Raw genomic sequence first — 22,955 nt, 5'->3', positions numbered from 1 at the left:
ATCTCATGCGGAGTATCCAGGTCAAGGAGCAGTACGTCCACTGTACCTGCTTTCTCAACAACTTTCAGGCACGCGAGTAGGAAGTCAATATAAGGTTGCTTGCTGCAAGGGCCGGCCGGGGAAGGCTTGACGTTCAGGTATTCAAGCAACCCCCTTTTGGGGGACTCGCCCGCCATGGCGATTCCGGTGTTCCTGAAGTCCATTCATTCGAACAAAGACTGACGCCAAAACCACTCTGTCGGGCATGGTCTTGTTGATCCGGAAGAGCTCGGCCTAATGTTGGAGAAAAGGAGCCCAAGCTGTACGTACAAGGGCAATTAACTTGGTGTCACGACGACGGCCAAGAAAACATGGCATGGTGCATAGTATATGAGTTGGATCGTTCATTCATTCATTACGGGTTACGTTAGTGGTCTGAAGTCGCATTACTTTTTGCTGCGCCTGAAGACATGTTCCAACCCCTGAAAAGAAAAGCAACCCGATTCCTTACAGTCCCGCCGCCAGGGTGTACCCGCCGTCGACGGCCACCGTCTGCCCGTTGAGGTACTGGTTCGCCGCGAAGAACAGCACCGCCTGCGCCATGTCCTCGTCCTTGCCCGGGCGGGCCGCGGGCACCTTGTCGGCGTACTTGTCCTTGGGGATGTGGCTCTTCTGGTCGCCGCCCGACTCGCCCGCCGTCATCTCCGAGGGGAACACGCCGGGGGCGATGGAGTTGATGCGGATCTTGAGGCCCTGGTCCGCCACCTCGGACGCCAGCATGCGGTTCAGGTGCACGGCGGCGCCCTTGGACGCGTTGTAGGCGAAGTGGTGCTGCGCCGTCTTGATCAGGCCGCTGATGCTGCTGATGTTGATGACGGTGCCGGACCAGCCGGCGTGCTTCTCGCTGCTCTTTTGGAGGAGGGGCAGGAAGGCGGCGGTCATGAAGTAGATGGAGGCCACGTTGGTGTTGTAGCTTTCACGCCACTCCTCGAACGTGGCGTTCTCCGTGTCGAACAAGTTCTGCTTCATCTCCTCGGCGGACTTGCTCTCCACGGAGACGGTGGAGGTGCTGATGCCGGCATTGTTGACGAGGATGCAGAGACAGGACTCGCGCTTCTCGATCTCCTTGACGAGGTTGGCGATGTCCTCTTTCTTGCCAATGTCGCACGTGAGCGGGATGATGCTGTCGGGGCCTTGGGAGTACTGCTCCACGACCTTGTCCAGCTTCTCGCTTGTGCGGCCGGTGATGTAGACCTTGGCGCCGTTGGTGACGAGGGCTTGGGTGGCCATGAGGCCGATACCTGAGCCGCCGCCTGTGGATTGACTTGTGAGCTACTTGGACAGATACCAAGTCCGGGCGGGGTGAAACGTACCAGTGACGAGGGCGACGCGGCCCGTCAAGTCGAAAAGCTTGTCGCGGCTGAAGTGGGCATTGGCGGTGTTGGAAGCCATTCTGACGGGCTGTATGAAGTTCTTGCTGGTGCGATTGGGCTTGATGTGGGGGTTCGGAGTGATTGCAGCAGATGAAGGAAGTCGGCGTGATGAAGTAGGAGGAGTTGACTGGGAATAGGTGCGGCAAAAGGCTGCAAGCAGTCGGCTGCTTTTATGAGAGGGATTGCTACGGAGCGCAGCAGCAGCACTGCGAGAGGCGGATGAGATCATGACGTTGCAGTACATTTGGTTGTGTGAGGGAGTGACGGAAGGGGGGGCAGTGATAGTAGCTTCTATTGATTGGTCTTGAGGGATATCTACAAGTACAATTACAGGATCGGAGGGAGAAGAGGAGGGGAAACACGCCATCAAGTGCGAACTCGTCCTCCCGATCGAAGAGAATCTCGATTGGCAAGATTAAACGCACCATGAACTCGTTCATTTGATCATTGGCAACCGGAGGTAGAGGCGCGGAAGATGAAAAAACGACGGTAGTCATGACGAAATGGACAAAGATGACTGGAGACCTGGAGGAACAACAATTCGTTGATCGCTGATCTGCCATTGGCTTCGCCCATTGGCGGGCCGGCTGTCGCCCACCCACTTGCACCCTCCCGCGGTGGAAACGCCCTGAAAATACGCGCAACCCCACTGAAGGGCGCTGGAGCAAACGGTCCGGAGGAGCCGCAGACAGCCGTTTTCGCTCAGCCAAGCTTCAACGCCGCATGCGTGTCAGGCGTGTGTTCTCGTTGCGTGTGCTGGTCCAATAGCAATGGGCTAGTGACGAGAAAGCTTCACACGGGTTGGAATATGGAATACTGTCTCAGGCTGGAAGCCGTCACCCGAACTGTCCACTCCGTCCATCCCGGAGTTCCAGTCCGCAGTGGTCAAGTCAGCTTTACCCAAGACAGCACGAGGCAAATCAAGACGTGGAGAGGATTGCATATACCAAGTACAGTAGGACAATATATACTCTTATACTTACTGACCTAAAAAGTTAGATTGTCCCGAGACCCAAGTACTTACCTACCCAACCGTCTTCCACCCCGGCGGCTGCGTGTCCACCATCGGCTGCGACCCCGTCGGACTCACCGACCGGGCGCCGCTGCGGAGGAACCGGCCGTCGGGCGTGACGGCCGTCTCCCTGGCCGCCGGGTCCTCGGGCGCGGGCGTCCTGGCCTCGACGATCATCGGCGTCGCCGACGCGGCCGCCCGCCGCGCGTCCACGAGGTGCCAGTCGTCGGCGTCCATCACGATCCGGCCCAGGTTGCAGGCCCGCGTGATGGACTTTCGCCACTGGCTGTATGCGTACACCGCCCGCGCGTTATTCGCGTCCGTGTTGTCGGGGACCAGCTGCCAGATGCGAGCCCAGAGATCGGAGATGTTGAGGAGCCTGCGGGTTCGTTCGTTCGTGTTAGCATATACACATCAGCAAATCAGCAAATCGGCAGGGGGTGCGTGTGACTTACTCGTAGAAGCCGTAGTTGATCCACAAGAGGTGGATGTACTGTTCCCACCGGACCTGGCAGCGCGTCACGAGCCGGCCGCATTCGGTCATGGAACGCTGGTTGAACTCGTTCTCGCGGTACATGCGGATGGTCTCGCCGGCGTCGTGGAGCCGGAGGAGGGCGAGGCGCTCCTCGTACATGTTGGCACCGTCGCGGCGGTCTTCGAGATCGCACAGGTCGCACAGGCACTCGAACCCGAACCCCCGCAGCAGCTGCTGCTTGCGCTCGGCCCGGAGCGCGCCGAGCCGAATGTACGAGATGGTCAGCTCGGCGCCCTCGGGGATCCGGTGCCGCGCGCGCAGCGCGATCTCGCCGCTGGTCTTGATGTTGAAAATCAGGTTGGGCGCGCACTTGTGGTTGAAGCGCGACGCCCGGAGGAACACGCCCTGGTGCTTCACCCCGTTCTCGTCGTGGAAGCCCATCTGGTTTGCCCACATGATGACGAAGACGCGGGCGTACCCCTGGGCTTCCAGTTCCGACAGCTTGGACCCGTCGGCCTTGGCGTAGACGTTGCGGAAGTAGTCGAGCATGGCCGCGTCGTCGTCCGCCTCCCGCTTGACGGCGTACAGGGACATGTACTCGTTCTTCTGTTGCGGCGTCAGGCTGTTGAACATGTCGACGACGGGGGGATCAGCTCGTCTCCGGACCCCTCGTCCGGCTCGCGGAGAACGCACTGCTCACGCAAGACGACGGTGCCGGCAGGTATCTCCACTCTGGTAAAGATGCCCCTCCCCTTGAGGTCCCATGTCTCCTTGTATTCAAGTTGAGCATTCGCCATCTTGTGTTCTTTTTTTTTCTCCCTCTTCTCGTTTATACGAGATCACTGCTTGCTACAGGTTTTGCGTGCGCGTCAAATGCGAATTGTGCGGAATGCGATTGCAGACAGCCCAATGTGCGTACATGCAAATACGTATGGAAATCCATGTCCAACGACATTTTTATGCCTTTTCACCGTCTGCTTCAGTCAATGACGATCCGAAGACAAAAGCACTGCGCATCGAACAAGGAGGGACTTCGACAATGGGCTCTTCCAAATCGTGCCGAGTTGTGTTGAAGACGCCCCCTTGAGAGCGGACCTCCAATGTTACTGCCGCAAACAGCCATCAAAGGAGAGTATCCTGGCCGAACTGACAAGGCATTGACGCCTCTCGCTCGGAGAGCTCGGAGCAACACAGATTTGTCCCTCGACAGTACAAAGAGAGTATATGCCCGAGACGGAAGCAGCTGAGACATATTACCGGAACGGGACATACTCGCGGACAAAGGGGACGAACGTATAGTCACCCCCGGACCCTTCCACGCTCTGCACCGCTAGGTAGGCCTCTTCCTCTGTAGAACCGTCCATCCTGTGAACTGTAACATCACTTGAACTAATAAATATCATACTTGGATACAATCCCGAGCCACTCCTCTGACACAAACCATACTTGTTTCCTAAAACACTTGGCCAGACTCTCCTTCAATATGGTGAAAGATATCGACTACTTTGGTTTCGACAAACCGGCCAAGTCCACCGCGAAATGCGACCCCAAGGATGTCGACTATTTCAATTTCCCTAAGCCGACAGGCACCGACGAAACGTCCACTACAAAGATATCTCCTTGTTGCCCGGGGAAGCCCAGGAAAGCCCCACAGGATCTTCCGGCCGATGTCGAGAAAATGACCAAGGCGGTCGAGGAGGCGAAGCTGGAATGTGGCCGCGAATACGGCTCCTTCACGATCCACGACCTGGTGAATCTCTACGGGGGCTACATCACTCTGATCGAGGACCTCGTTACGGAAAAGGTCCGCCAGGCCAAGATGACTGAAGGCATCTTCCCGGACTTTCCTGAGTCGATCGACTACGCTTATCTGGCAAAGAAGTCCGTCGGCATAGACATCGACGGCGAAGAGGATCCGAAAGAACCGGACAGAAAGGTCCTGGACGAGCACAAGGCCAAGGCCGCAGAGGAGCACAAGAAGTACGTCGAACTGATCGCACGCATGATGGGACACCTGAAGGCCTTCGACGACCTCTTTGCCAATATTCCCAAGACGGGCGTGTTCAATACGGAACGGAGAGAATGGCACCCCGAGCTGAGGGCGCTATACCAGGAACTGAACCTGCCCCTGTTCAGCCAGGACGATACCAACGAAGCCCTCGGCGAGCACACGTCCAACATTGCGCAGTTTCTCAATGACCACCGGCCCAACACGGAAGACGCCTGGGAGGCCGGCGAGCTGATGAACGACGGGAGTTTTATCGACACGTTCAAGGAGTTCCAGGCCCTGCCCTCCAGCGCCACGGAGCTCAAGACCGACATCGACCGCAAGGATCTGCTGCACAGCTCGGCCCACCTGCTGCGCGAGGCCTGCCACGAGCTGCAGGTCGACTGGCGGGCGGTCGACATCGAGTGGAAGGAACTGGTCGATCCCAAGTCGCGCCCGGCATACACCAAGGTGCATTGGAAGCGCGATGCCTTCAAGCGGGGCAGCGGCATGGACGATGCGGAGGAGTTCAACCCTGGGACCTTCAGCGTAAAGGAGGCACTGGGGTACAGGGACCGCCAACGAGAACAGAGTCCCGACCCTCCCGTCAAGAAGCAGAGGAACACCGCCTTCAAGCGCGGCCCCGACGACAGCGGAGAGGTAGACGACGAGTCGCCGCCAGCCGCCAAGAGGGCTAAGGCCGCCGCCGCCAAGCCGAAGCCGCCGAGAATTGCCAAAAACACCAAAGAGCCGGTCCGGGGCGAGACCGACCCCGCCACCGTCCAGTTCACGGAGATGCGCAGCGCCGACACCGACATCCAGTGGCTGGAGTCCTACACCATGTCCTACGAGGCCGGCCAGGATCGGCGCCGGGATCTCGCGAGCCTGCTCGCCGACCCGCTGCTGCCCTACCCGAGCGCGGCGGCCAAGTCGTACCGAGGCGACTTCCAGAACATTGTGCGCTCGCTGAGGCTGTTGAAGAACCGCGTTTACGGCGAGACGACGGCCGCCAGCGCGCAGCCCACCCTCGCCGCCGAGCTCGCCGACGCCCACGACCGCGTCCGCGCCGGGGTCCGGTCCCACCAGGGGAAACGCGACAACCGGTCCCTCAAGGCGCAGCGCCTCGCCGCGTTCCGGCTCGTGTACCTGCGCGTCCTCATCCTGCGGCGCGAGATGGGCCTCGCGGCCCAGGGCGGCGGGCAGCAGAAGGGCGGGCCCAGCCTGGACGAGCTGCACGCCCGCCGGCTCGAGGACTGGATCGATCACGAGACGGCGTGGAACGAGGCCGATGTCGTCACAATTGGTCGCTTGAGGGCGACGGCGACGGCGACACGGAGGAAATACGACGAGAGGGTCCGGAAGCGGAACGCGTCCATTAAGCGTTGGACTGAGAAGATCGAGGAACTGCGTAAAAAAGACGAGGCCGAGCAGCAGAAGCAGCGGGAGGAGGAGAAGACTACGGCAGCGGAGGTTTTGGTAGTCGACCCTACTCCGACGCCTAACAAGGTGGTGGAGGAAGATGAAAAGGAGGAGGAGAAGTGGGAAGAGGAGCCGACCGCGCCCGTACTGAGCAAGACGGCGCGGCACCAGCTCGAGACGCGGTACCAGGGCAGCATCCTCGCCGACTTTCCGCGCCGCTACCAGGGCGCGCGGCGCATGGACAGCAAGTACTGGAGCACGACCGACAGCCGCAGCCTCAGCGGTGTGGACGCGTTCCGGCCGGGCGGCCCGCCGGGCTGGGAGACGATGCCGACGGAGACGACGTGGGAGAAGCTGCAGTACATGGTCGTCTTGACGCACTGGCGGTTCCTGAAGGCGTTTGAGATTGGGCTGTAGGATGGTCTCGGCGAGTCACGGGGTTGTGGTTCTGAATGTGCTTGTTTTTCCTGTAGCTCTCTAATGGATCCGTTCGATTTCAGCATATCTAATTAGTCTTTTAACGTAGCACGCACGGGTGAAGGCTGTCGGATAATGGTCATCTTCTCCTTCAGCTAATTTCTCACCCCACACTGCGCCCTCACGGTTTCTTCGTATACACAGACATGTCTTTGTAGGCCGGCAAGATTATGTATATATAGATATAGTATACCATTATATTTGGATTGGGGGCAGTAAACCACATGAAGACTATGACAATAAGACCAACCATGCGGCCGGCCACTCGGCCGCCCCGGGATCCTAACCCGAGGCGTTCTCGAAGCATTCGAAAGTGAAGCCTTTGGTGATGAGCCCATGCGTCCGGTCCCAGACCCAGCTCCGCCACACCCACACTCTCTGCACGCCAGTGCCAGTGTGGGGCCTGTGCCAGATAAGGTCGGTGGTGAAGCCGCGCGCGACGAGGTCCGGCATTGGCTCAAACGTGACCTGGGAGCCGTTGCCCTTCTTCGTGAGGGCGCGGTACCCGATGTTTTGCATCATCCGCTTCACTGGATCGAAGTCTATCTCCCCATTCCGGTCGTCGCTCGAGAGGGACGAGGCGGGACAGAGAAGCAGCTCCAGCGTGTCCCAAGCTCGCTTGCTCAGGATCTGGATCTTATTGCGCTCGGTTTCTTTGGTGATATCCATTTTGTCTTCTTCCGCGATGGGCGGCATTTCCACATACACGTCGGCTCGGCGCATGGCCTCGACGGCCTGGCGTTGGCGGAAGGTGGTTTCTTCCCGAGGGGTTCGCCGGCGTCGAGGGGCTGCAGCGGCTGCGGCGGCTGGGTCTGGGGTTGAGGCTGCGGCGGCTGCTTCGGCTGTGGTGTTGCCGGCTCAGGCGTTGCCGGCTCAGGCGTCGGTTGCTGGGGCGGTTGTGATGGCTCCGGCTTTGGCTCCTCCGGCTTTGGCTCCTCTGGCGCCGGCTCTTCTGGTACAACCGGCTGCCTCTCCTTCTCCTTCTCCTTCTCCTCCTCCTCCTCGGCGACCGAGGTGAGAGGAATGGCGTCTTCGAAGAGCGCCTTCGTGTTGTCGGGCAGGGCGTTGTTATCGCGGCCTGCAATATTCTTGTCAAATTCCTCCCAAAAGGCAGCCTGTAGATACCACGACGTTAGTTAATGTTGCGTGAGTCAAGATACACACGCTAAACCCCTGGTAAATGTTGCGCCTCTTTCCAGCCGCAGTAGAACAAAAGAACAACGGGACCAGCCGTCTCTCCTCATGTCCACTCACCAGAGCCTTTTCAATCTCGATATTGGTCTTTCTCTGCTCCGGCGTCTTGATCTCCTCGGGCCGGAGGTACTCGTCAAATCTGAGGGCCTCTCTCATGCTCGGGACGAGTTGGAACCAGGGAGTCGTATAATATGCGTTCCCGGCATAGCGGATTGCTTTGAGATCGTAGCACTTGCGCAGCAACTCGTCTACTCGCCTGAGATAGCTTCCATCGGCGCTGAGGGCCTATCCAGGAATAAATGTGCCGTCAGTAAAACAGTCGCTCTCGGGGACAAAGGGGACCCCTCTTGGTTGTATGTACTATGTGCAAAACACTGGTAGACTTACTATGTGATTGATGAGCCGGCTAAGATAGGGGTTGGAGATGAATTCCAATTGCATATAGGCCTCGGCAATGCAATCGTCCGCCTTGATCTGAGTCAAGAGCGGCAACGCTGGCATTTTCTGCTCCTCCATGTACTGGAGCAGCTCCTCCGTGAGGATCTTGTTGCCTGCAAAGTCGTTACCGATGGACCCTTCGTAGGCGTTGACCCGCGCCAACATGTTGACGATTTCCCGCGTCTTGGGCCTGTCCCCTAGCGGGTAAGCCCCTCTTCGGCGCGCGATCTCGTCGTAGTCGGCCAAGGGAGGCGCCTGGACGAGGCGCCGGTGGAAGCGCTGATACTCGGGCAGCGCGCTGAGGTAGTAGTAGATATTCTGGTTGCGGTTCTCCAGATCGCCCTCGAGGCTGTTGAACAGGCGGTGGAGGGTGGTGAAGTTGAGCGAGAATTCCGGGTGGATGCCGCCATACGCGTCGCTCATGGCCTTGTAGTCTTCGTACCGCACCTCCATGTCGACAATGTACCGGAAGATGTGGCTCCAGCACTCGTACTGGTGCACCGCCGTGACGATGGCGTCCCGGATCTGGGTCGTCGCGCGCACCGCGGGCTTCTTCTCGTGACGGGAAAACTCGGCCGATTTCGTCGGCCAATGGATGAGCGGATCTAGCACCTCTACCTCTACCTCCTCGCCCTCGTCCCCTTGTTTCTGCATTTTAGTCCTAATGCCGTATGTTGATTGAAGGTCTACGGGCTGGCGATCCCATACCTCCTGCAAGACGAGCTTGAAGACGGCCGGATCCTCCCTCATCCCCTGGAGAACCGACCGGGCCACCCGGCAGCGTTTGTCGGCGAGCCGCTTCAGGAACTCCCAGTTGATATCCTCCGGGTGGGTGAAGGGCTGGAGGCGCTTGCATTCTTCGAAGTACGCGTTCAGCGCTGCCTCGTCGTCGGCCGCGTCGTCGTCGGGCGGCTGGGGCCACCACTCGCGCACGCCCAGGTCCGGCATCTCTTCGTCCTCATCGGGCTTCTCTTCCCCTGACCCCTCTCCCTCCCCCATCGTCTCTTGGAAGAGGTTGTCGCCGGCGACCTTTTGGCACATGGCGAGCATGAAGTCGTAGATTCTGGACTGGTGCCTCATCATCCACTCAGCTATGTCCAGCTGCTGCATCCCTTGCTCCGCGCAACGGTTCCGCTCTTCGGCGGTGTCAGCTTTCTGGACGTCCCCGTACGCGTCTGGCCTGCTGCTCCGTGGGTCAGCAGCGAGATCGACCCACTCTTCCACCTCATCGGGCTCCCTATCCAACGGACTGGCGAGGCTTCGGAATAGTAGGAATTCCGCACGTCTGTCCGACTCGAAGAAGGCGGAGGGCGCGTCGGCCGCCCGGGTGTAAAGCAGCTCCAGCAAAGGGCCAGGGCTCTCGGAGAAGTCCTTGGCGTTGTAATTTGCGCACTCGACCTTGTACTTGTTCATGTTATCGCGCAACTCCTTGTTTGTTCGCTTCGGGGGCTTTCTCAGCTCGTCCAGCGTGACCGGCATCTTTTCGTAGTCCCGATTCGGCCTCCAAGAGAGGATGCCGTCGAAATCGGACCGGTGCCTTTCTAGTATCCTTTTACTGTATGCGCCATCCTCTGTATCCTCGGCATCCTCGGCCTTGGCGCTGTCCTCCCAGCCCCTCCGCAGCCTCTGTCTCCTTTTCGGCTTACCGGTGTTTCTCCAGTTCTTGACAATCGCGTCACGCGCCTTGGGATTTGCGAGGAACTTTCGCAGTTTCTTCCACGACTTTAGGATGGCGTCAGCCTCACCCAGCTTTCTTTTCTGTACTTCTGCTTCCGTGGGTGGGGGGCGTCGGAGCCATGTTGGTGGACTATTTTATTATCTATTATCGATCTGGTGCTCTATAGGGGGTGGGTGCACTGAAACGGTGAGTGTGAATCCCTTTTCACCTGGAACAGTAAGTAGTGACTCGAGGAGGTTGAGGATGTGGTATAAGCTAGATATTGTTTCCTTTCCCTCTTTGAGTGCGTTCAGATAAAGGCTCTTTCTTCGATGTGCTCTGTCTAATCCGCTTGCGTCTAGCCATCACACCCTTCAAAGGCTTTCACTTATCAACACAAAGAGGCCTGCCCGGCACGCAGGACCAACTGTCCAATCTGTCTGCCACGATGTTATACTTGAATGGCGGTCAATGGGCGGTCGCCTGTATTGGTATGCTGGTTTCGCAACGTACATGGACACTGTTCGGGATGGCCATCGCTTGTGCAGCTCGGCCCCAGCCGGCAATGCCAATCGATCCTTAGAAAGCCCATTTGTACGGCCGACCTGCTACTCTGCGTAGATAGAAAATGGAAGCGAGCATTCTGTCCATCTGCAGCTGCAATCTTTTTATCGCAATTGTATGGTCAGCGCTTCAAAGGACCACTTGACTCCATAGCCGGCAGTCTCCTGCCAGGAGAGAGCTGGGCGCATCACTTCCATGCTTTCTTTCCCCTCAAACCGTACATATTGTTCGTTACTGGTGATTCGATGGCTCCGTCCTTGGGCGGAACGAGAAACGGGCCAACATTGAAACGTGGCCATCTGCTGAGCAGCAGCGACAAATCAATGACACGAGACGGTTTGCACGAGTGTCGTGGCTTTTGGGAACCTGCAGATGAGTCTACACCCGACATGACTCGATCCAATTACTACTCGCCATTTCGTATCCATCGAATCGCGCAAGATTTAGTCGTGTGCAAATATAACATCGTTTTAAATCCAAATTCTTCACTTTAGCCGGAAGCAGGTAGTATTGAGACTTGGTCCAGACTTCTACAAAAACGAAATATCATAGTTGTGGCGCTGTGCAATTGAGCCGCTCATCGTCAAAGTGGTGGTGAATACCTCACAAAGCACCGAATCGGATCGAGCAAGGGACCTTGCTAGGGGCTTCCGATAGATGATCAGCGGCCAGGGATGCCGGCGGACTACTGCAGCTGGGCCGAGAATAGAGAGGGCCGCCGAAAAAGGAAGCACCATAACCATGCCACCAGGAGTCCATGACTCGAGTCTTTCCATACCTACTGATTCAATCCGTAGTGTAGAAATGCGGCGGCGCTACTGACTGACCCCTTACTACCTTCTCCTTTCGGCTATATCCCCTTTGGTAATATAGCCTTCGCGGCCAACGGAGCGTGTTATTCCACCTCTGGATCCGGCCAAAACCAAGCTGCATCTCGTCACGAGGTCGTGTTTTCTACAACCACCAAACCCGACAACTCTCTTTTCTGCTAGCTGGTCTGGCCCGCCCCCGATACACCGTCAACGGATGTTTTTGAACCGCGTGCGCCACAAGCTTCCTGGATGGCTATTGGAGGAATTCAACGGTAAACACGCGAGCACGTGCGGTGCATGACCGGGCGGACGGAGGCTGTTGGCGGATACTGCGGGAGGGAAACCAAAAAGCCCAGGCGGACGAGACAAACTAAGCATCTTAAAAGCTCCAGAGATACTGGCATATCTTGTCCTGTTGTGCACTCAAGCTTTTTCTTCCCCGGGATATGCTCGAGAAGATCGACAGTGCGTCCTTCTCCTTGTGCGCTTCTCCCCTTGTACAGTTTTCCCCTCCCACCAAGGAGGCCAAGGCCCGCCCAGTCCGAAGATGGTTTCCAAGCCCAGCCGCTGCGGGAGCTCCCGCGCGCTCGCCTTTAGCCTAATCGCCGCCGCGGGATCCCCCCTCCTGGTGGCGGCGGCGCCCTGCGACATCTACGCGTCCGGCGGCACGCCCTGCGTCGCGGCGCACAGCACCACCCGCGCTTTGTACAGCGCCTTCAGCGGCGCGCTGTACCAGCTGAAGCGCGGCTCCGACGGGGCCACGACGGACATCAGGCCCCTGGCCGCGGGCGGCGTCGCCAACGGGCCCGCGCAGGACACCTTTTGCGCGGGTACGACCTGCCTGATCAGCGTCATCTACGACCAGTCCGGCCGCGGCAACCACCTGACCCAGGCGCCGCCCGGCGGCTTCCAGGGCCCCGAGGCCAACGGGTACGACAACCTGGCGAGCGGCATCGGCGCGCCCGTGACGCTCAACGGGCAGAAGGCGTACGGCGTCTTCGTCTCGCCCGGCACGGGCTACCGCAACAACAAAGCCAAGGGCATCGCCGTGCGCGACGAGGCCGAGGGCATGTACGCCGTCCTGGACGGCACGCACTACAACGACGGCTGCTGTTTTGATTACGGCAACGCCGAGACCAGCGGCCGCGACACGGGCAACGGCCACATGGAGACCATCTACTTTGGCGACAACACCGTCTGGGGCAGCGGCGCCGGCGCGGGGCCCTGGATCATGGCCGACCTGGAGAACGGCCTGTTCTCGGGCCCCAGCGTCAAGAACAACGCCGGCGACCCCTCCATCTCGCACCGCTTCCTCACCGCCGTCGTCAAGGGCGGGCCCAACAAGTGGGCCATCCGCGGCGCCGACGCGGCCTCGGGCGGGCTGTCGACCTACTACAGCGGCGCGCGGCCCAACGCGGCCGGCTACAACCCCATGAGCAAGGAGGGCGCCATCGTCCTCGGCATCGGCGGTGACAACAGCGTCGGCGCGCAGGGCACCTTCTACGAGGGCGTCATGACGACGGGCTACCCCTCCGACGCGACCGAGAACGCGGTCCAAGCCGACATCGTGGCCGCGAAGTACGCCATCGCGCCGCTGACGAGCGGGCCCGCGCTGTCCGCCGGCTCGTCGGTCTCGCTGCGGGCCACGACGTCGGGGTACACGACGCGGTACCTCGCGCACACGGGCGCGACCGTCAACACGCAGGTGGTCTCGTCGTCGAGCGCGACGGCCCTGAAACAGCAGGCCAGCTGGACGGTGCGCACGGGGCTCGCGACGGCGAGCGGGGGACAGTGCTTCTCGTTCGAGGCACGCGACGCGCCCGGCAGCTATCTTCGGCACTACAACTTCGAGCTGCGGGTCGCGAACAGCGACGGCTCGAAACAGTTCCGCGAGGACGCGACCTTCTGCACGCAGGCCGGGCTCAGCGGCTCGGGCACGGTGTCGATACGCGCTTGGGGCTTCCCGACGCGCTACTTCCGCCACTACAACAACGGTGGCTACGCGGCGAGCAACGGTGGCGTGCACACGTTTGATGCGGCGGGGTCGTTCAATGACGATGTGAGCTGGGCTGTCGCTACTGGTTTCGCGTGAGCGTTGATCACTACCGGTTGGATCATCGTCGGGTTTCCTATGCACTCGGAATCATCCGAAAGGCTCCTTTTCCCAAGTGTCAAACACACTGAGCCACCAAACAGCCCAATTTCCCAATTGGGCTGTACATAGAGTCGCTTCATGCCGAAACAGCAAGAAGCAGGAGAAGATCTGCGAACACCCATATGTAATGTAACGATGATCTACCACTTCCCCAGCTCGTGCCTCTCAATCTATGTGAAGCTGCTGTTTGCCGAAGCAATCGGTGCTGCGCCGCGGCAATCCTATTCTGATCGGGTATGCCGCGTGAATACGCCTCTCGTCGGTTCCTATACTTGAGTCCTGCACCCGCGCGGCAGAGAGACTCAGTCCCACCCTCCATTCGAGCTCGGAATGTTTCGAGAGGGGAGGGGGGGACTAGGATGACTCGGGGAACTATATGAAAGGTGATTATAGACAGGGAAACATCATTCGAGTATAGACTGCAAAGGATATTACCAGCCAGCGGTATCCTCCGTCTGATCCACTCGGCAGAGTTAAGGTTTGCTGTGAACGGTTTCACGTTGACTGAAAGTGGCTGAGCGGCTATTTATGCTATTGACACTTCTGAGAAGAAACAGAAAAAAAATCACGCCTATTGCCGACTCCTGTTTCCGTCGGCAGTGCGGCGGCAGTGCCTTATCCACAAGCCCTCTCCATCAGGCCATGAGAATGGGACACAACAGCACGCTTGCAAAACCGTTGGCGCCGTGCCGCTCGGGAGCGATTTCAGGAACCGACTGCTGGTGCCTGAGTCGGGCCCTCTGTTTCAGGGCCCAGGGCAGCTAGAAAGAGTTCTAGAATGCGATCCCGACTAGCCCCGACCTCTCACCGACGCGCTGGCGGCGGCGTGATTGTGGACCGGTTGCTGCTCTACTATTTCTTTTTAACACGAACAACAATGCAGCGAGAATCCGCTGAAATGGGTGAATTTTCGATTTGGGCCAGTTGGGCGCCCGAAATGAACAGTGTCCACCCGTGCCGCAGTGGGCGGTCGACAGGGATCGGTGAAGGTGGGCTTTTACCTTATCGGGATGGGATCGGCACCGGGCTTGGGGTTGGACGGCTCCAGCGCTCAAGCGAGATGGAGATGGAAAAAGGCGGCTTCGGGATGCAGGAGACGGGGATATAAGAAGCCTCGCAGGTAAGGCCGAAGGGTCACTGGCAATTATCAGGAATCATCGTCTCTCCTTTCAATAACCAAGAACAGAATTACGTTCTTTCCATTGCTGCAACAGCCTAGGACAATTATTGCATCTTCCATCACTCACCTACCAATATATCACCATGAAGGTCACACTGAGCATCGCGGCATTCATGCTGATCCTGGGTGCCTCGGCCACGCCAATTGACGGCTATGGCCAATTTGTCAAGGTAAGCTTGCTTCAGATGTGATAACTGCACAAACGACGCTGTTAGACTAACTCCGTCTTCTCCGTCCAGAACCGTACACCAACACCAGATTCGACGAAGCAAGAGCTTGCCTCGATGGACGGCGGTGTCTAATCAGCCCTGCTGGCGACCTAGTCCAATAATACTCTGGGTTCTATTCTGCCCTTTTACGAAATAACGAGCCTGGCTTCCACGTGAACATTGCTTCACTTGGTTGCCGCTACGAAATTAGACGACATTACGACATACGCGAGGAAAACAGCATACCCTAGGCGAAACAGTCAGCATGAGATGGCTCCAATGCTTCTTGGTCAAGTTGTGTCGGATCCTTGCCGCCGGCTAAGAGCTGCGAAACGGATTGGTTCCACGAACGCAACTCGGTGGCACCAGTGGTCGAGGCAAACCGCTTGCCTCGGCCGAGCCGAGATCAATTCCGGAGTGCCCTTTTCGGCACGAGACACAGTCCCATCCCTACTCAGACACGGGGATGTGTGCATCGTCCGTGCTTTTGGAATGGAGTGCAGCAAACTGGCCTTTTGCCAAGCGCTAGAATAGATAGTCAACGCAATACGTACTGCCTATATCTTAGTTGTCGTCACGGGGGCTCTGCCTCAAGATATCAGTGGTCCTCCCGTTTTGCGGTCATCCCTGGCTGACCTGGCAGAAAGAATTCCAAGTGAATGACAATTGACATCTATGATACACAATCTATGATTACACCTGTTCGGTGACACTATATACCAACACTATGAAACCCATGACCGCGAGGTCGAGACACCATTTAAACGCTCCTGAACGCCCGCACCAAGGAAATGCAACCCATCAAGGACACCCAGCAGTGCACCCATTTGAGCCAAGCCCATTCCATCCATCCTCACAGAGGGATCTCGAAGCTCCCGTCTTCCTTCCGGTACTGCAATATCCCGAACCGCCGCGAGCCCATATAGAACCGAAAGCAGCCGGTCTGGAACGACTCGAAAGTGCCGATGAACCGGTCCAGTTCCGCCCGCGTCTTCTCGTCGTAAGCGCCCTGCTCGCGGAGGGCTCGGGCGCGCAGGGACCCCGCCGCGGCCTCGAACCGCTCCGCCGACGCGTACATCTGGTCGATGACCTGGTCCACGGCCGACTCGAGCGAGTCGGCCTTTTCGTGGATGGTGATGGGGACCAGGTTGCTCGCCGTGCCCTCGGCCATTTCCTTCTTGAGGGAGAACAGGTCGTTGCATCTGCAGAAGAGTCAGTAAGTGGTAGTCTTGATGTTCGGGGAGAGAAAAAGAAAAGGAAAACTCACAGGATCGGCTGCAGGCTCATCTCGAACCGCATGACCCGGACCTCTTCGCACCAGGCCAGCTCGGACGGCAAGTGTGTGTCGGCCATGTACTGGGCCAGGTCGGCGAAGATGAAGACGGCGCCGGTGCCGTGGCGGAAGTCCCAGTACTCCTTGATCGATGGTAGCGTGCCCGCGAGCCGGAACTTTTGCTCGGGCCCGTTGGACAGGAAGAAGTCCTCGAGGTCCTGGGCCAGGAGCGGGCGGTTGAGCTGGGTCGGGGCGGCGGATGTGCAGGCTTTGGCGATGGGGGCGAAGCTTGTGAGGAGTTTGTGAGGGGGTGCTTGGGATTGGGGGATGAGACTGCTTCGTCTCCTGGCCTTGCCTGTCTCGAGCTGTTTCCGGATATAGAGCGCGGTGTCGTCCCGGAACTGGTTGGCCGATTGGATGTCAGACGCAAAGTCTGACACGTTGGGATCGATCTCCTTGTCGATCATGTCGTCGAACGCGAAGAGGAAGAAGCACAGTATGCCCATGATCATCAGTCTGTCCCATTCTGCGTCCGGATAGATGCTATTCACAGTGTCAGATCAGTCTTTTCTTGGTGAAGATCTGGTGAAGAATTGGTGAGAACTCACACTGCGGTAAAGGCAGCCAGGTCGATGGCCTTGAGCTTCTTGCGGAACTTTGCATCGTCGATGTATCTGTCGATGTAGTCGTTGATGATGGGCAGGAGTCTTTCGTAGTGCCTGTTGCGGCCTGCCGCCCATCCCGCGTAGACGGGCCGGAGGTCTGGCAGGTACAGCGTCTTGCCCTTCAGGCCGTTGTAGACCTGCGTAATATCGTCGGTTTTCTCCATGATGGCGGCAGTGGGCGCATACGCCTCCCTCGTCAAGGCAAGCTTGAGAGGATAAAGAATGGAGAGGGATATCTTCTTGAGGGACTCGGGACCCAGCAACACTTTGGCAACCGAGTGCAGTGGTTTGGAGTCGATCCAGTAGTCTAGTGTCTGGCTGATATTCATGTTCAAGTTATAGGAGTAGCAGGAGAGGCTGTTGATGTAAGGGGACATCTCAAGTTCAGACTTTTAAGGAATGAAGCATCGCAGCCAGAGTCCAAGCAAGTAGGTAGAAGTCTGGCCGTGGTTATATAAGTGCGAGTCACCACGGATCAGCGCGGGTTTGCTTGCCCGGCGTTGCCAGGCAGCCTTGATTGGCCGAACCCCTATTAGCGTACTATTTCCGTTCCAACAAACGCTACCTCGTGATGCCTGGAGCCAATAAGCTGACCACTAAGTGCAGTCTCGAGCCCTGTTGGACGTGTGTGTGTGTGACTCGGACTTGCTGTGCCTCCGCAATGGGTGACAAACACAGCTCCCAATGCCCAGGGTAGCCGAGCTGATAGGGCAGACCGGCGTAAGCGGGTGTGCAGCCCATACGCATACGGAAAAGGGTAGGATGCCTGCTCGGTTTGGGGGTCAATTTGCTTTTTTCCTTCTTTTCCTTCTCCTCACCTATTATTATCGTGGCTTGCGCGCTAGTTCTCACTAGATTGTCAGGGTGTCTTTCCCGGACTAGACTATTAAGTAAGCATTGGAGACGGGGTTGAACCCCTACAGTTCCGATCGTCATGCTTAATCATGAGAGAGGCAGAGCGGGATCTACAGTGGCTGACAATCAATATCGCCGCAACTATTCAGTATGTAAGGGGCATTAGCATCCGGGTACCGAAAAAGCAACTCAACTGGGATCCTGCCAATTGACCTGGTCGAAGCTTGGGAGTGCGGGTAACAGTGGAAGCAAGTTGCACCCGTTGGCGAAAGAAGATGCTGACAATTACCCGGCACCGAAGATGGATTCGCGTTTTGTTCAAGTGCCGGAATTGCTGTTGCTGGTCGCCGCTGAGTCGTGGGAACGACCACCCGCTGCTACCCCGAGTAACTTGCATTTGATGGCCGCCGCCGACGATTCTCGAAATTCTCAGCCGTTGTCGGAAAGTGCATGTAGATAGTAGAGACCTGAAAATGCCATGGTCGGTACCCGCTGTCATCGCTGCAGATCTCGTATAATGACGGGAGGCTGCTTAGGTACATACATGTACGTGCGCTTTACCCCTGGTTTGCAGGCCTCGCAGGTTGAGATTTTGGGAAGGCTCAGGCGAACTGGGGACCCGGGACGGTTCGAGTCGTATGCCAGGACGCGGGATGCACGTGGAGCCGGAAAACAGCTGGCAGGGGGGCCCAGGGCCGTGGGAACGTCCCTGGTTGGTCGCTAGACTGATGACTGAGAAGATGGCGCAGGGAGGTAGCATGGATGGATTGGGGCTATGGCGTAAGACATGGTTCCTGCCGTCCGCTCGTTGTTAGCGAACTGAGGTCTCGTGGCCGGGGACGAAAGGATGAGGCTAGAGAATAATGGATGGTTTGTTAACAAATCCAGCCAGCTGGGATCTTTTTGCATCTTCCCCCAACCAACGAAGCAAGGGGGTTTCGGTTCCGGGGGCCTGTTCCCGCTTATACGAGAAAAAGGCACACGCAATGGCGCCATCGCGTCCCGGGCGCGCAAACAACCCTGCCCCTGCCCGAGGGAGAGCTGAACAGCGTATCGGGCATTTCCTAATGGCTGTTCTATGGGCCAGGGTTCATCGCATCGGGTGTGACGTCAAAAAAAGAAAAAAAAGAGGCTCCATCAGGTCGGACCTAAACATGGAAAGGCGGGCGTCTCTGGGCTGGGCTGGCGGGCTGGCTCTCCCTTGCGCCATGTGTTCGTGTGTCACGGCTGGGTGGGGTAGGAAGATGAGATGTCGTACTCGTAGGGCTGAATCGGCGCTCGGCCAGATGAGATGGGAAGGGGGCCGAATTATTGGGCAGCAGACCAAGAAAAGCGCAGCACAGTCAGATCGATATTGAATCGATATGATATGATAGGGAGTGTGTGCTATAAGGAGGAGCCTTTAGGGGGTCAAGGGGGGCTTAGCGACTGGTCTTCCATCGCCGAAACACACCGTATCCAGGCTCCAGCATGCCGTGCCATTCAAGGCTCCAGCGTTGCAATTCCAATTGAATTGGGTACTGGATGACGGTCCTACACCAGGTTACTGGGTCTCGTCAGCCGGGAACGGCGCCCTCCGTGCTGTGTTTCTAGCCAGATTGTTAGAAACGCAGAAGAGCGCTCGCGCCGGTAACGATGACACATACATAACCAGGGCACGTGGGTTGCCGAGAGTGATGATGCACAGCACAGCCTGAGGCGACGAAACGGGCAAGCATCTCGTTTTGCCCGAAGCCATCAATCGAGGAGAGCCGGCAAAATGCGAGCCCTACCGAAACTTCCTGTCTGTCAGCCAACCCAATCAGTAAACATGACAGCATATCCTTTTGACTCATTATGTTGCGCACTTTTGGTCGTCAGTTGTCGCGAAGATGAATCATCGCCGTTGCTCTCTTGACGTTCTGCTCGCACTTTTTCTCGAGTCAGGGAACTCCAAGCGGCGGCCATGCCTAATAGGGCAGGTCGTCTGACGATAAGCATTGCCTGGGACCACAGCCGTTGCTCCAGGCGGGATTCCCGCTCTGAACAGTCAAACATCATCGAGTTCGGTCAGCGTGCGGTTGAGAAACCGCCAAAGGATCAATTGAATGCTGGTGGCGTGACCCGCGGCCTCTAATCAAATCTCATTGCTCCCGGTGGCAGACAGACAGACCGAGACACGGCCGGGGACTCATTCCGGGTCGACAGGATGCGGGGTAGTCTTCTCATCGCCACGGGCATCGCCTGGGTGGTGCCATCCGTCGTCGCAGGATCCACGAATCCGCAAAAGGCGCCGCAGTTCCAGACCCTGCCTTCGCTGCGCGACCAGGCCAAGATTGTCGACGGTTGGACGGACGAGCGCAAGGCTTTGATCCCGGGGATCCTGCGCAAGTACGGCGTGGATGCGTGGCTGGTGGGTTGAAGTCCTTTTTTTCTGTCACACGCGCTCTGTCTCTCCAATCAACACCCGAGTCGGATCCTAGACCACAGTCGCTTATACGCATCCAGATAAGCCAGCGCGAGTATGCCGAGGACACGGTCTTCTGGGCCCTCAAGGAGGCCACCATGTTCTCGGCCCGGCGGCGGACCACGCAGCTCTTCCTCGCCAACGCCACCGCCGAGGGGGCCTACTCGTACACCTGGGTCGACAACACGGACCTGGTCTGGCAGGAGCTCAAGGCGATCCTCGACGCGCACCAGCCGTCCAAGCTTGCGCTTAACACGGCCGCCGAGCTCGCCTTCGCCAGCGGCCTGCACGCGGGCGAGCGCGACGCCATCGCCGACGCGCTAGGCACCGAATGGGCCGGCCGGTTCGTGCTCGAGCCCATGCTGGCCGTCGAGGTCGTCGCGACCATGGTCCCCGGCCGGCTACCGTGGTACCGTAAGCTGATGGAGACGGCGTGGGCCATCATCGAGGAAGGTTTTAGCAGTCATGTCATCACGCCGGGGCAGACGACGGCGTGGGACGTCGAGTGGTGGATGCGCGACAAGGTACAGGCGCTCAACTACACCACCTGGTTCCAGCCCAGCGTCTACATCCTCGGCAAGACGGACCTCCCCGCGGCGGCGGACAGGAGAAAATCGAAACGAGGAAGGACGATGGTGGACGATCCACGGGCGCCAGACCACTCCCTTAGCTACGGCGACATCCTCCACACCGACTTCGGCGTCACCGCCATGGGCCTCCACACGGACACGCAGCACCTGGCCTACGTGCTCTACCCGGGCCAGGCGGCGGCCGACGTGCCGGCAAGCGTCCGCGAGGGGCTGAAGAAGGCCAACCGGCTGCAGGACATTGTGGTGGCCAACATGGAGATCGGCCGGACGGGCGACGAGATCCTGAAGCGCTCGCTGGACCAGGCCCTTGCCGAGGGCATCGAGGGCAAGATCTACTGCCACGCGACCGGGGAGTGGGGACACAGCGCCGGTACCGTCATTGGTAGGTGCCATGTCGTCGGTCCTGATACGAGCACATGGCAGAGCAGCTAGCTGACCATTCACAGGCATGACCAACCTCCAGGGCGGCGTCCCCTTCCTTGGCGAGCTGCCGCTGCTCAAGGACACGTACTACAGCATCGAGCTGTACGCCGAGCACTTCGTGCCCGAGCGCAACATGACGATCAAGTTCCCGCAGGAGGAGGACGTCTTCTGGAACGACGAGGCGGGCGCCTGGGAGTGGGTGTACGGGCAGCAGACCGAGCTGATTCTGGTTCGCACCAAGGAGAAAGAGAGCGAGGCTGTGCTGCACGTTCAGGATGGCGGGGAGCTCTGATCTGGGCATGACTTGCATTGGGACGCTGGATTGATCCGACCTGTTGACCTGAGAGGGTGCCGTACATGTGCAATTGGCATATAGCCATTGCTTGACCCCCAATGACACCTAGGATCCCCGTCCCTGGCCGCGGTGTCTGGCCAAAGTTTGCCTCGCGTCCTCGTTTATGCGCGCGCCCGCCCGGCCACAGTCGCTTGATTGGGTCCCTTGCCGAGGCCGATTCGCAGCACCATAGCTTGTCGTCGCACCGGGATTCCTCGAGACAAACACGTATTGAAATTGGTAAACAGCACAAAGTACAAAGAGCGTCTCCTCTCCCTACCTGAAGGACCAGTTCAATATCATCAAGTCCGTCTTTGCATCATCCACTGTTCCTAGCCAAGCAAGCCTTTCCTTCTTCGACTGCCCGCAAGGTGACACCATGCTGCTGCTATGCCTGAACCTCCTCATCCGCGTGGGGATTGGTCTAGTGGAGGGCCATCCGATGTTTGCAGGTGAAGAACCAAACCCCGTTCCACTGCCACTTGGCCCCTTCGACCCTCACGACCTGGTCACAGGACCGGCAGTGCCCGTCCTCGATGACGGCCCACGCGCCCAGACCCCGTCGCTCTGCAGCTACGCCTGGCCCACCATCTTCGCGCTCCTCGACGAGGTCCAGGCCTGCCACGACGGCCTTGTCGCCCTCGACGACACCCCCTGCCCTGTGCCGCCGCCGCCGCAGCCCGAGGCGCGGGGCAGCAGCGGTAGCGGCCCGGACTCGCCGGCCGCGTTCGGCACAGGCGTGTTCTGCCGCAACCAGAACGGCCAGTCCGTCGTGATGGGCGTCACCTTCAAGTCCACGGGCGCATCGAGCGCCTGCCGCGATGTGGCCACGGGCGTGCAGTGGATTTTGGACAACTGCGCCACCGACGCGGCCCAGATTCCCCCGGAAACCTAGTGGCGGGCCAGGCGGCCGCGTGGGGCAATGTGGATTTGATTGTCGTGGTGCAGCAGGGCACGTATCTGAACTGGACGGCGCCGCCGGGGATGGTGATGGGGAAGTAGGGAGGACGCTCGAGGTCTTATCTGTCCGTCGACCGAATGCCCCTCATTCTCATGAGTCGCTGTCGGCTCTCCCCTGCATTAGTGACCCTGACGGGAACTTGTGGTGGATGCGGTTGAATTAGAGACGCGAGCTAAAGAGCTGGTTGGCGAAACATTCGTCTGATCTAGCCATGACACCGCTTTAAATTGGACGAAGCTAAAACATGATGCTGAAGTGCTTTTGGTGCTGCTAGAGCCTAGACCTTTGTTTTTCGGTTCCTAGGCACAAGATCCGAAACCACAGGTCGACGTTCAGTGAAATAGTAAGCACATTAAGCATCGAAATGAGGCTTTCATCGGCTTGGCCTTGCAGAGGATCTGCTGTAATTTGACGCGA

At 58.4% G+C, this 22,955-nt stretch overlaps 8 protein-coding genes across 8 annotated transcripts; 4 read left to right on the top strand and 4 right to left on the bottom strand.

Annotated features, from left to right (window-relative positions):
* Positions 1–486: 486 nt before the first annotated feature.
* Positions 487–1,431, bottom strand: PG986_010355 (uncharacterized protein; the record flags this gene model as incomplete). Its single annotated transcript, XM_066846577.1, has 2 exons — positions 487–1,292; positions 1,353–1,431. The coding sequence occupies 2 exons, from the start codon at positions 1,429–1,431 to the stop codon at positions 487–489; spliced, it is 885 nt and encodes a 294-aa protein (XP_066696068.1).
* A 1,005-nt stretch (positions 1,432–2,436) lies between these two features.
* On the bottom strand, positions 2,437–3,696 carry PG986_010354 (SET domain-containing protein; the record flags this gene model as incomplete). The annotated part of the gene is made up of 3 exons (XM_066846576.1): positions 2,437–2,803; positions 2,880–3,521; positions 3,593–3,696. The coding sequence occupies 3 exons, from the start codon at positions 3,694–3,696 to the stop codon at positions 2,437–2,439; spliced, it is 1,113 nt and encodes a 370-aa protein (XP_066696067.1).
* Positions 3,697–4,382: 686 nt separating this feature from the next.
* PG986_010353 (uncharacterized protein) lies at positions 4,383–6,722 on the top strand (the record flags this gene model as incomplete). Its single annotated transcript, XM_066846575.1, has 1 exon — positions 4,383–6,722. One exon carries the CDS (start codon positions 4,383–4,385, stop codon positions 6,720–6,722), a length of 2,340 nt encoding a protein of 779 aa, XP_066696066.1.
* Positions 6,723–7,064: 342 nt separating this feature from the next.
* On the bottom strand, positions 7,065–10,832 carry PG986_010352 (uncharacterized protein; the record flags this gene model as incomplete). The annotated part of the gene is made up of 5 exons (XM_066846574.1): positions 7,065–7,312; positions 7,489–7,897; positions 8,037–8,261; positions 8,364–10,221; positions 10,774–10,832. 5 exons carry the CDS (start codon positions 10,830–10,832, stop codon positions 7,065–7,067), a joined length of 2,799 nt encoding a protein of 932 aa, XP_066696065.1.
* Positions 10,833–11,994: 1,162 nt separating this feature from the next.
* Positions 11,995–13,539, top strand: PG986_010351 (Arabinosidase B; the record flags this gene model as incomplete). The annotated part of the gene is made up of 1 exon (XM_066846573.1): positions 11,995–13,539. The coding sequence occupies one exon, from the start codon at positions 11,995–11,997 to the stop codon at positions 13,537–13,539; it is 1,545 nt and encodes a 514-aa protein (XP_066696064.1).
* A 2,305-nt stretch (positions 13,540–15,844) lies between these two features.
* Positions 15,845–17,246, bottom strand: PG986_010350 (terpenoid synthase; the record flags this gene model as incomplete). The annotated part of the gene is made up of 3 exons (XM_066846572.1): positions 15,845–16,193; positions 16,259–16,807; positions 16,873–17,246. Coding segments are annotated over 3 exons (1,272 nt in total), but the record flags the coding sequence as incomplete, so codon positions are not given.
* Positions 17,247–19,972: 2,726 nt separating this feature from the next.
* On the top strand, positions 19,973–21,535 carry PG986_010349 (uncharacterized protein; the record flags this gene model as incomplete). Its single annotated transcript, XM_066846571.1, has 3 exons — positions 19,973–20,176; positions 20,272–21,202; positions 21,267–21,535. 3 exons carry the CDS (start codon positions 19,973–19,975, stop codon positions 21,533–21,535), a joined length of 1,404 nt encoding a protein of 467 aa, XP_066696062.1.
* A 421-nt stretch (positions 21,536–21,956) lies between these two features.
* On the top strand, positions 21,957–22,472 carry PG986_010348 (uncharacterized protein; the record flags this gene model as incomplete). The annotated part of the gene is made up of 1 exon (XM_066846570.1): positions 21,957–22,472. One exon carries the CDS (start codon positions 21,957–21,959, stop codon positions 22,470–22,472), a length of 516 nt encoding a protein of 171 aa, XP_066696061.1.
* Positions 22,473–22,955: the final 483 nt, after the last annotated feature.

This window comes from Apiospora aurea (genome assembly GCF_038362705.1).
Source record: "Apiospora aurea strain CBS 24483 chromosome Unknown utg000007l_segment0_segment0, whole genome shotgun sequence".
Classification (NCBI taxonomy): Eukaryota; Fungi; Ascomycota; class Sordariomycetes; order Amphisphaeriales; family Apiosporaceae; genus Apiospora; species Apiospora aurea.
This window is presented reverse-complemented; position numbering and strand designations above follow the sequence as displayed.